At 43.9% G+C, this 12974-nt stretch overlaps 1 protein-coding gene across 1 annotated transcript in view; it reads right to left on the bottom strand.

Moving 5' to 3' along the window:
- Mipep (mitochondrial intermediate peptidase) overlaps positions 1–12974 on the bottom strand; it is a 131232-nt gene that overhangs the window by 35759 nt on the left and 82499 nt on the right. The window contains 1 exon segment of the mRNA XM_052733028.1: positions 198–319. Coding sequence (XP_052588988.1) covers positions 198–319 — 122 coding nt within the window.

Below are 12974 nucleotides of genomic sequence, written 5' to 3' on the forward strand. Positions count from 1 at the left end.
GAGGGAAAGTTCGTGGTCACATCAGGAGGCAGAAGGGCTCATTGGAGGGATAGGCCTAATAAGAGACTGGTCACAGTGTTCCCACCCACTGCCAGGACCACAAAGTTCTAAGCAGTTGACAGTGGATACAGTGTGTGTGTGTTGCATCTTAGGGATTAAGGAGAGGATGTTTCATAAATTGCCCCCACCCTTGTTACCTGTTAAAAGGATCCTGTAGGAAGCACTCCTTCCAGACCATGGATGCTACAGCCCTGGACATCAGGTACGAGTAATATTTGGCACCATATCCCACAAGGTGGCTGAACCTCAGCTGCCAGGCCTGCCAAACAGAAACCCAACACAGGAGCTGAGAACAGCATCTGAGAGGATACAATGCAGCATATACACAAAGCTTAAATGTCCCACCCCAAAGAGTTACGTCACTCACAATATCAATATTGTCATATCTGTAGACTATTATGGGTTCACTTGTGTATGAATAGACTGAAATTATAAGCCCAAACCTCAGAATGTGACTGTATCTGAAATTTTTAAAGATTTATTTAATTTTATGTGTGAGTGTTTTGCCTGCATGTATATGCACCACATTCATGCCCGGTACCCACAGAGGTTAGAATAGGGCATTAGATCCCCTGGAACTGGAGTTACAAATGGTTGTGAGCCACCATGTAAGTGTTGGGAATCAAATCTGGATTCTCTGCAAGAACATGTTCTCTTAACCACGGAGCTATTTTCTCCAGCTGGGAACGCACTAGGAAGCATGGGCTGCATGGAAGGCAGTGTGGCTGAATTTGGACACTGGTCCCTTAAAGCGGTAAAGAAGTGAAAATGAAGCTGGTGTCCTCAGAAAGGACATCTGGACAAAGACCCTAGAGACATGTACACAGATAACAGATCACAAGGAAGAAAAGGTTCCATTTGCAGTACAAGGGCATGGCCTCAGAAAAAGATAAGCTGACATCCTGGCTTTCAGCCTCAAGGAGTCTGCCACTGCTAATACACTTCTGCTGTTTAGACAACCCAGTCTGGAAGTCTTTGTTCTGACAGCCTCAGTGATGAACGCACACTTGAAAACAACTTCGCCTCAGGTGAAAACAACCGTGAGCGTACAAAAATATGTTTTACGTTTGGTTACATTCTTTTGGTTAATTTCTTTTCACTGAGTTTAATTACTTATTACATTTTATTTCATATGATGACCTAGAAAGAAGACAATGTCATGAGTTGACTTATTCTTGATTATCTGACTGTAGCCACTATTTGCTGTGTGACCTCACTTCTGAGTGGGGGTTTCCAAAAGCTAAATGTTCCCATTTTTTATTATGTTACTTTATGGTATTCCATATCATTTTATGACAAAACTAAAAGGCACAGAGTAGGAGGGGAAAGAGGAGAGAATTAAGGGCTCTAGGCTACATAAAGAGGACTGAAGAGTGGGACATGGTTTTCTTTCAGAAAAGACAAGGTTACGAATCCAAGGTAGCCCGACACTGCAGCCTCTCGGAATGCAGAAGAAAGCTTTGGGTCTTGCCTTCTCAGGAGCAGCTTATCTGGTAGTCCTGAGTAGGACGAAGCGGCCAGATAGTTATTCTGCATGCAGTCTGTCACCATGGGGTGTATATATATAGCAGAAGGACGGAGGGGACAGCTCAGTGAGAGCAGCAGGAGGCTCAACAGAGGAGCAGGGGCCAGCCCAGTCACGGGCACCTGAAAGAGGGATTTCTGTGGGGGCATCTGCTCGAGGGCAGACAAGCAGCTATTTTAAGACAGACTTCATGGATCCTTATGGGAAAGACTAACACATGGAGACTTCTTTTCTACCAATACCATGGAATGCACACCCACCGTGAGGGTAGTGCAGGGGCAGGCACCTAAGCTCCCTAGACAGCATTTCTGACCAACAGAAGTGGGTGTGAGTATTGTCCCACAAGGACACGCTTGGGGCTTCAGTTTTCTGACTCTTTTTTTTTTTTTTTTTAAAGCCAGGGTTTCTCTGTGTAGCCCTGGCTGTCCTGGAACTCACTCTGTAGACCTGGCTGGCCTCACAGAGATCCACTGCCTCAACCTCCTGACTGCTGGGATTAAAGGCATGTGCCATCAGCCCCCACCTGGCTTTCTGACACAATTTTATACTTTCTTCAAGCACATATTTTATGTGACCTAAAATACTTTTTTAAATGAAGCCTTTTCTTTTCTTGTAAAATAATTCTTTAACAAGTGTTATATCCCCTGAAAAATAAAGTATAAGTAATCTGTAATTCTTGCAACTTTGTAGTTTGCTATGAACTAGACAAGTAAATTCTAGTTAATACATAAAAAAACCAAAATGTCTGAAAGATGGCCCTTTATCACAGAGGTATGGCAAGTCTCAGGACATTCTGAACCCCAATGCCTAGCTCACAATTTTAAAGCCAAGGTCATGTGCTAGTTACACAATTGCACACATCTTTTGAGGTAATTACTCTGCCTGGAATGGACAAGTGCTATCACAGGGAGGTATGCAGAAGTATCCCAACCAGCCTGGGACATAATCCTCAATGTCTACTCACCACTTTCTACAAAAAGATACGATCAGAGATAAGGTAGCTACTGTGTGGGCCATGCCCTAAAGGAGAGGGCCTTGCCTAGTGCCTCCCTGGCAGAATGTCCTGTGGAGTCATCCTTGAAGGCAACATCCAGCAACAAGGCACACAGCCAGTTGGAACAGAAGCTCTGATGCCTCCTGACCACACTCAGACTGCACAAGTGCACTTGCCGCCATCCTGGGTCACTGTCACAGTGATCAGGCCTGCTCTTCCTTGCACAGACCACTTCCTCCCCCAGGCACAGGTGTAGTCCTTACAACAGCATGTAACAAGTGCTAGAGAGGCCCACAGAAATCCACAAAGATGCCCCCACAATAGACTGCTGGCAATGGTCGAGAGACAGCCTGAACTGACCTACTCTGGTGATAGGATGGCCAAACACTCTAATTGTCGTGCTAGAAACCCCATCCAATGACTGAGGGAACTGGATGCAGAGATCCACGGCCAGGCCCCGGGTGGAGCTCCGGGAGTCCAATTGGCGAGAAAGAGGAGGGTTTATATGAGCAAGAATTGTTAAGACCAAGGTTGGATAAAGCACAGGGACAAATAGCCAAACGAATGGAAATACATGAACTATGAACCAATGGCTGAGGGCCCCCCAAATGGATCAGGCCATCTGAATAGGTGAGACAGTTGATTGGCTTGATCTGTTTGGGAGGCATTCAGGCAGTGGGACCGGGTCCTGTGCTCAGTGCATGAGTTGGCTGTTTGAAACCTGGGGCTTACGCAGGGACGTTTGGCTCAGCCTGGGAGGAGGGGACTGGACCTGCCTGGACTGAGTCTACCAGGTTGATCTCAATCCTAGGGGGAGACTTTGCCCTGGAGGAGATGGGAATGGGGGGTCGGCTGGGGAGAAGGGGAGGGGGGGCGGGAGGGGGGAGAACAAGGGAATCTGATATGTAGAATTAAATTATATTGTAAAATAAAATAAAATTAAATTAAAAAAAAAAAAAAGAACCACCACTCTGAAGTGAGGCTGCCGGAGTCTGATAGGAGGCCATGCTACTGCTGGCAAACACAGCTCCTCAGCCTCCTGCCACTTGAGCCCCTTGTAGCAGGGAGGCAAATGGGGGAAGCCTGACTATGGGCTTTGTTCAGACAAAGTGGGGTGAGTGTGTGCGTGTGTGTTTGTGTGTGTGTATCTGTCTGTCTGTCTGTCTGTCTAAAGTCCAGAAGTTAACATCTGGTGTCTTCTGCAGTTGCAATTTTTGAGACAGAGTCTCTTACTCGCCTAGAGCTTGCCAAGTAGACTACTAGATCCTCCTGTCACTAATTCCCCATCACTGGGATAACAGACATGTATTGTCACGTGAGCTTTTTATGTGGGTGTGAATCCTCACACTCATGCAGCAACTACTTTACTGACTACGCCATCTTCTCTACCCCTACAGTGGTTTTTAAAAGCAAGCCAAGGAGCCCAGGACCATCTGTGGTCAAATTTCAGTACAGCTGACTTTGACGAGCTATACTCTACCAAAAGGGTGGTCCTCTGGAATTCATTTAAACCGCACACAGAGTTCTGCAAAGTCCGCCTTAGTTGGGGAGGGGACACTTCATGCTTTTATGGTATGCTGGAATCTTATCTACACCTAGGAGTGTCTCAGAGAGCAATTTGGCTGTGAGACCTTTGGCAGAACATGGCTTGCTGCTTCAGTGGTGACCCTTCACCAGGACATAGCTCTACATCTCACAGAACAAGCAGCACAGGGGCCACAGGGCTTTGTCTTCTGTCTTCCTGGTAACCTGCAGAACTAGTGTCACAGTCCCACATGGCAGGTGCACAGTGCAGGTGACTGCTGAGTACTGTTTTGTTCTAGCTTGAGAGCAAGACACACTTCAATAACAACCTGACTGAGCTAAGAAATGTCAGGTACCTTAGTTTCAACTCCGGTGAGCCCCATATAAACTTCACAATAAAAACAAGACCTTTCAGAAAAGGAGGGGGACACGGACACACACACACACACACACACACACACACACACACACACACACACACGTCAGGACCGTGGGGACAGCCGCCTGCACTGTGGAATCAGGCTTACTGCTGTCTCGATCTCTAATTACAGCCTTGAGTTTAGTTCTAAGCCCTTTTTACCTCAAGACATACTAAAGAAATTATGCCTACCTGACACCTTTCATCAGAGGTTTGTAAGCTCATGGATAAGACCTGCAATTCTACTGTTTGAACACAATTATTAGATTCCTGCTAATTCAACCTAATATTAAGTTCTTGTTTCCATTTCAGTCTTTCATCTGAAAAAGTGAAAGACATTATTCTTTCTGGAATGGGGCTGCAGTGCTCTGGAGTGAGGCCTTTAAATTTCCCCTTTAAATCTTCCTCCTAAGAGGTATTCATCACTGTTTCCAAAACACACAGCACCAACAGTATTGCAGAGCCAGTGACATGGACTTGTGACTGTCACACTGACCCAAGATGACTCTAACTCTCAAGGGTCAGATGACCCAGGATCCCACCTGCTGGTGAGGCAATGCAGGAAAGCATGGACACTGCGACCTGCAGTAGAACTTACAGAGTAAGACTGCACAGCCTTCTAGGAACAAAAGCCATCATGCTTATTTACTATCGTCCCCTTTGAACTTGGAAGAGGGACTTGTGCAGTCAGCACCCGTTAACCAAGTGATAAATATTGAATAATGGAATTCATCATCTCTCTTCATTTACTAACAAATATGGTACACATCATTTCATTTCCAGTGATATATGTGAATGTGTAACCTAAAATACAGCCTAAGACAACCTATCCCTGGAGCATACCAGGCTGCATGAGAGCTTCTGGGGTGTGCCACTCAACCTGGCGCACTTGCTGTGTCCGGGTCTGGAGTCACACAATCCTGCAGGAGCACAGCAGGAATTTGATGGGGGCTGGCTAGACGCTATAGGCTTCCTGAACTTCAGTGATAGTCAATGTTATGCAAGAGTGGACTCTGACCCGGATGAGCAACCCTGGAATTATTAAATTCCTATTACAGACAAGAGGATGCTACGGTGCAAAAAACAAATTGGACCCACATAACTTGTTAGCTGTAAGGTTTTGTTGTTGTTGGTTTTTGTTTGCTTGCTTGCCTTTGTTTTACTGAGACAGGCTATGTAAATAGCTGAGGGTGGCCTTGAACTCTAGACAAAAAAGATCTTGTCTCAAAAAAATAAATAAATAAATAAAATTGAAGCTGGCAAGATGGCTCAAGTGAGTAAAGGTGCCTGATACCAAGCCTGACAACCTGATTTTCAATCTATGGGACCATCACGGTGGAAAAACTGACTTCTGCAAGTTATCCTCCGACCTCTATATGTGTGCTGTGGCATACAAGTGCCAACACAGACACACACACACACACACACACACACACACACACACACACACACACACTCTCTCTCTCTCTCTCTCTCTCTCTCTCTTTCTCACTCTCTCTCTTTTAAAAGTAATAAAAAAAGATTTTCTGACATTTTTCCAAAACCCATGATGCAATAGTTCCCAAACTGAAGAATTTCACATTGTAATATGCAGTGACTAAATACAGTTACGCTGGGCACAATCACAGACGGTTGGTTCCATCTGTCCATCAATCCCTCATGAACAGACTTTGTTCCTTATTTCAGCTGACAGAATTTGGCAATGGTGCTGGATGTCACAGTGATGACTCTGTTACATGGAATGTCCTTCCTAAATCTTCCCTTACAGATATGACAGCATCACACTGCCTCAAAGAGCTGTTCTATACACAGACTATCTTTGGATAGCCAGTTCCCAAATATCCACACAGAGACTTCTTATTAATTATAAAAGTTTGGCTATTAGCTTGGGCTTGTCCCACTAGCTCTTATAACTTAAATTGACCTGCTTTTATTAATCTACATTCTGCCACATGGCTCGGTTACCTCTACTCTGTACCATATGTCTGACCTCTTCACTGTCTTTCTGGTATCTTGCTGGCATAATCTGCACACCCAGATTCCTCTTTCTCTTCCTCCCCGGAAATCCCGCCTATTCTCTCCTGCCTAGCTATTGGCCATTCAGCTAGTTATTAAACCAATCACAGTGACACATCTTCACACAGTGTAAAGGAATATTCTGTAACAGTTCTGTACTGGCACTTCCTGCAGTAAGTATCCACACAGCGGACAATAAGTGCCATAAAGATCAGATGTAAAGACCTGCTTTTCATATATGATTTACCTGTGTCAGTCTAACTCCTGTGTCTAAATCTCCACAATCAGTAATGTTACAAGGATATCAGTATATAAGCAACATAACTTACCGCATACCCCCCCACTCCACCTCTGAATTTCTTCTACAATGACAAATCAGAACAAAGAAAATGCCATTATCAACTTTATTGACTTCACGGCCAGGTTGAGGGTACACATGAGGTCCTGAAGGATGCAAGACAGTCATATAGCTGCACTTGAATTATGAGGCCTGAAGTCTCCAATCATGTCTTCACCGTCCCACATTTAACCTCTTAACCTTCTTTACCTAATAGCTTTAAATGCTGCTTAGAGTTCCCCAGCTGGGAGACCCACAGCTTTCTAGACTTACTATCTAGTTATCCCGGTGAAAGAGCCTCCAGGTCATCTGAACTTAAGCAACCATTATACACTACTGCCGAGGACCAAGCTAGCCACATGCAACCAGGAGCACAGTTCTCCGAGAACCACGTGTCCTGGTGATGGAACCAAGTTCACTGGATGATAAAAAAAAAAAAAAAACCCTCATCCCTGGAATGGTATAGCCATTGCCTCCACCTGTCATCCTAAGAAGGCATTCCAGAAGTTTATTAACTGCGCATTCTCAAGTATCGCCCAGGGCGGCGACAGTCTGTCATCTGCAGATCCTGTTACTACCTGCATCCTGCATGGCAGGGCTGCCAGAAATGAACCACGCGACTGATCCACTGAAATTACCAGGGCCGCCTGCTTTCTATCATCGCGTCATCAATCCTCCCTGACTGTCTCCTCTGAAGAATGTCCAAAATTCCTGAAGTAATGGCCTGTACCACCCCTTCCCACAAAAGTAGAAACTGTTACAATTGTGGCTGAAACATAAGAAGCGCCTGAAGTAATGCCCAACAGCACGTTACTGGAATTTTTAAAGAGACGAGGGGACCAATCCTGTTAATTGGAATCAATACACACATACAGCAATGTGCAAAACAGCAGCAGCAGGATTACAATGCTGTGTGCTCTGCTCCATGTGGGAGCTGTCTAAGAATACTGGGGTGTTTTCTGTTATGCTTAAATGCAGAAGCTCCAGATAAAATCTCCCAAAGGTCAGCAAGTGAGATGGGCATGACATGAACTGACAGCCTTCCATTTCCTTCAAAACTTAGTCTACGTAACACTAAAAAGAACACCCCTTGGAAGTACAGTATCTCTGACTTCTGCAGCAATTGGTGTCATTCATGGGAGCAAATTAAGGCCGTCAAGTATGACCCTTGAGAGTTCTCTCTGCTCCAAGTATTATGTCAACACTGACTCTTTATTCCCCCATTTTTGCTGTTTTATTGTCTGATTCTTATCAATAAGGGAAAATAGATGGTTGTAGCGATTAAGAACACAGCACAAGATCGTAAGTGACACAGCTCGCTTTCAGGCCCTGGCCACTTCATCATCAAGTTATTTATTCCTTCAGTGTAGCACTCAACTCCCTCTTTCCAGTCAAGGGCACAGTCAAAGTAGCATATTACAGTATTGAAACAGGAAGAGCGCCTGGCTTCAAAGCTCATCCATACCTGCTTAGTGACCGTGATTGTTTTTTAGTTGAAAATAGATTTTTTTCATACAATATGTTCTGATTGTGGTTTCTCCTCCCCCAACTCCTCCCAGATCCTCTCCACTTCCCAACCCACCCAAATCCACACCCTTTTTTTCTCTCATTAAAATACAAACAGGCATCTAAAACATCTAAAATAATAAGTACCAAAGAGAAAACACAAGAAATACAGCTACTGAAACACACTTGCACACGGAAAACCCATAAACAAAATCAGAGACTGTACTATATAAGCAAAAGATCCATAGGTTAAAAAAATGCCCAGACAAAACACTGTGAGAGGAAAAACCTTCAAAATTACTAGTGAGTACATTTTGTGTTAGCCATCTACTGCTGGGCCTGGAGCCTACCTTAAATGTGGACTCATCAGAGCAAACTAAAACTATTTTTTTCTTCGTGAGCAGTTATCAATTGGAGCTAGCTTCTGGGTTAAGGATGGGGGCTTGTGTCTACTTCCACTCTCGGTGCTTGCTCAGACTCCACTGGCTTGGGTCTGTGCAGGCCCTGTGCATGCTGCCAAAATCTCGGTTTGTTCTATATGTGTGTGTCAGTTCTGTTAAGTCTAGAAGGCCTTGTTTCCTTGATGTCATCCATCCCCTTAGCTGTTAAGATAAGGCTCTTTCTACCTCCTCTTCAGCGTAGTTCCCTGAACCTGAGGGATTTGAGGGAGACATCCCATTTAGGACTGAGTGTTCCAAAGTTTCTCACTCTCTGTACATTGTCCTTCAGCACTGACTTTTAACTGAGATGAAAGTCATATCCACTGTAATTCATTTTAGAGTGTATAATTCTGTGATTCACACACTCTCACTCTCAAATTAAAAGCATGTCATCAATCACTGAGAGACCCTACATCCATTAGCAGGCAGTCTTCTCCATTCTTCTTCCCCTAGTCTCTGAAAACGACTGAACTATTTTCTAACTCAAAAGAATTAACTTCGTCTAGATAGATCTTCTCCAATCTGGCGTCTAACGTGGTGGCAAGAGATTCCACCTAAAACCTGAGAAAAAAAAAGATTCTAAAACGGAGCTAAAAACAGTTCCTAATTGTCTCTCTCAAATGAGCGGCAGCTGCCGGTTTGAGCTACTGGCGGGTTCCTAGCGTGTGCGCTCCACCTGCCACCATAAGCCGGGAATGAGGCCTCTGCAAGTGGCACATTAAGCTACATTGTGGATTTAGCCTTTGCTAGTACAAAACAAAAAAAGAGGTTTCTGGGCTACACGCTGCTTGGATAAAAGCATAGACCCACGATAGCTCCCAGAGGTGGTGGTAAGCATACTGCCGCCATGTTGGGAAGGTGAGGTGGGCGGAGCCAGCAGCCACAGCTGCTGCAGCTTAAAGCAATAGATACACAATAAGACAGATTCAGATGTAATAGTTTAAAATGTGTGTAAAATATACGTAGGCTTGAAAGAGACAAAAAAAAGGTGATATATACAGTATAAAAACAAATACATGGTTTTAAAAAATAAAGTCTTTAAAGAGACAGTAAAATTAATATAAAAAATAAGCCACGTACAGATGACTATTACACAGAGAGTCTGGATTGTGTTGTCTTTGGGATTCTTAACTACAGAGAGATATTTGATTGTAAAGGAAGCTGAGTTAAACCAGTATGTATATTTTAAAGATACTTTGACTTCAAAATTTGGATGTAAGGATATGTTGCTTTGGAAAAGAGTCTCTTTTGTTTCCACAGAAAGCAAGAGGCTATGGATTTGTTCCAGATTAAGACACATCAGGTTTGACCAGCCAAGACCACCTGAAAGGTCTCCGATGACACCATGGCCCAGATGATCCAACATCCAGAACCATTTCAAGGCAACTGGCTCAGATGATACAGCCTCACGGACTACTCCATGATCCTAAAATTTTCTTTGTTTCCCCAGAAGATACAGCGCCCCCCTCCAGCAGGAAGTAGTAAGAGAAGCTACGCCCAAATTCCCAAATATACCAAGCTGACTTTGGAGATGTGTAAAGGTTAAAACCTTCCTTTTTAAGAAAAGAAAAGGGGAGGTGCTGTGGGATGGTCTGTATGTCAAATGTGTTGCTGATTGGTCAATGAATAAATCACTGATTGGCAGTGGCCAGGCAGGAAGTATAGGCGGGACTAACAGAGAGGAAAATTGAGAGAACATGAAGCAGGGAGGGGAGACACTGCCAGCCGCCATCAGGACAAGGAAGATGTAAAGTACCGGTAAGCCACAAGCCACGTGGCAAGGTATAGATTAATAGAAATGGATTAATTTAAGCTGTAAGAACAGTTAGCAAGAAGCCTGCTACGGCCATACAGTTTGAAACCAATGTAAGTGTCTGTGTTTACTTGATCGGGTTTGAGCGGCTTGGGACTGGCGGTTGAGAGAGATTTGTCCTGACTGTGGGCCAGGCAGGAAAACTCCAGCAACACCAATCGATCACAACATGGCCTGCCTTCTCTTAATGAATATAGTGTTTTCAAGGATTTCCCATGCTTCATTATTTTCATGATAGACTAATATTCCATTGTGTAGATACATGTAGCACTTAAATTCACCCATGCACATACTTAATGGATATCTGGATTGCTTCCAACTTTTGGATATCATGGATAATGTTGCTATGAAAACATGCAAAATTTGGGGTGGCCACATTATTTTTGATTCTTTTGAGAAAAACCAATACACACAACAACACTCCACCTAGGAATGGAATTACTGGGTCATCTGGCTTGTTTACTTTTTGAGGGACTGCCAGACTGTTTGCCAAAGCTGTTACACATTCTACACTCCCACTGGCAGGGAGGAGAGCTCTAACTTCTCCTTATCCACCTCAACACTCCCCCACTTCCATCCTGTATGGCATGAATCTGAATGTCTCTCACAGGCTCACATACTGGAAGTCAGCTGATGGACTTCAGGGAAGTGATGGCTCCTGATGATTCTAACCTAATTCACAGATGAAGCCCTGGGGGGTCACATCAGGAGGACATTACTGGGAGGTGATGAGAAGTACAGGATATGAGGCCAGGTTGGAGAAAGTAGGCCACTGGCAGTGTGCCCTGTAAAGACGTCCCTTGTCTCCAGCCCCTGTCTGTCATGAGGTAGGCTGCTTTGCTCTACACACCTTCTGTACCATCATGTTTAGTCTCACCACAGTTCAGAAACAATGGAGCCAGCCCACAGACAGAAGCCCTCTGAAATACTGAGGCAAAACAAACCTTTCTTTGTAAACTGTTTATGTCAGGCCTAGTATTCCAATGACATCAACTAACTTACGAGTTAACTAATGCAGAGAGGAAGGGTACCTCTGTTGGGTCTTAGATTTGAATTTTCTTAACTAATGACCTTGAGTGTTATGTATTTATTGGCATTCTATTATCTTCCTTGGAGAAGCAGCTCTTGAAATCCTTTGCTCGTTTTAAAAAGTGGGTTATTTGCTTTTTAACTGTTGTCAGAGTTCTTTGTACAGTCTTCATCAGACACACATCCCAGTCACTGTGTGCTGTCATTTCACCTTCATGGGAATGCCTTTGAGTATCATTTCTAAAGTATCAAAGAGTCCAAATTATCTGTGCTCTCTGGTTGCTTGCTGGTGTCAATCTAGAAACTACTGTCTAATCCAAGGTGAAGACTATGTAGACCCATGTCTTCCTTCTTCTAGCAATATCTAGTTTTAGCTCCTAAATTGATTTCTCTACTCTGTTTTAAGTAAGTCTTTATATATAAAAATACGCAGGAGTTCATGTTTATCCTTACATGTGGGCATCTAGTTGACCCATCACCATTCTTTAAAAGACAATTATTTTCCCAATGAGTTGTCTGGTGAGTCTTTAACAATAAATTGACCATAAACAAAACACTGTGCATGTGTGTGTGTGTTTCTAAGACTTTCTAAGGGTCCCACGGCCTCCAGAACTATGCACACCTCTCTGCAGACATAACCTATGCACCATGGTAACGTAGGGTAAGATTTGAGTTAGAAATAATTATGCTCAGATGAAATGTCATTTCTGACTCCATGAGTACCAGCACTGCCCTCCCATGTCAGAGTTCTCAACACCACATCCCATCATTTCCAGTCACATGTCCTGGCAACGTCTGTCAAAGGACATAAGACACACGAGGGAAACAGACACACTGAGACTCAGCATGAGATGTGGTTAGGGTTTCTAAGTAATTCAGGTCTAAAACTGGTCTGTCTGAGAAATATTTTATGACTTACTCAAGAAAGAAACAAAATCACGGGCCAAGACAGTTAAAGTACAATTTTTCAAATGGCAGGTCACTTTATATTAGTGATGATAATTTTAAAATTACTTATAGTGTTTGTGAAAACAACACAGGAGGTCATGCCCAGCTCTAAAAGAAAGAGAGAGAAAAGGGTACAGAGTCCAGAGGGTCCAGAGACTCTGAGTATAGAGCCCAGAGGGTCCAGAGGCTCTGAGTACAACGGAGTCCAGAGTGTACAGAGACTGAGTACAGAGTCAATGCAACTTTTGATCTATGGCACTTTAGCTTCAGCATTTGGTCAAAACGCTGAAATAAGAAAAATAATGCTACCAAGGGAGAGAGAGGAAGAGGACTGAAGAGAGCACCAGGAAGCAGCGAACTGAAA

Source organism: Peromyscus californicus, unplaced genomic scaffold, assembly GCF_007827085.1.
Source record: "Peromyscus californicus insignis strain IS unplaced genomic scaffold, ASM782708v3 Scaffold_12__1_contigs__length_115047231, whole genome shotgun sequence".
Classification (NCBI taxonomy): Eukaryota; Metazoa; Chordata; class Mammalia; order Rodentia; family Cricetidae; genus Peromyscus; species Peromyscus californicus.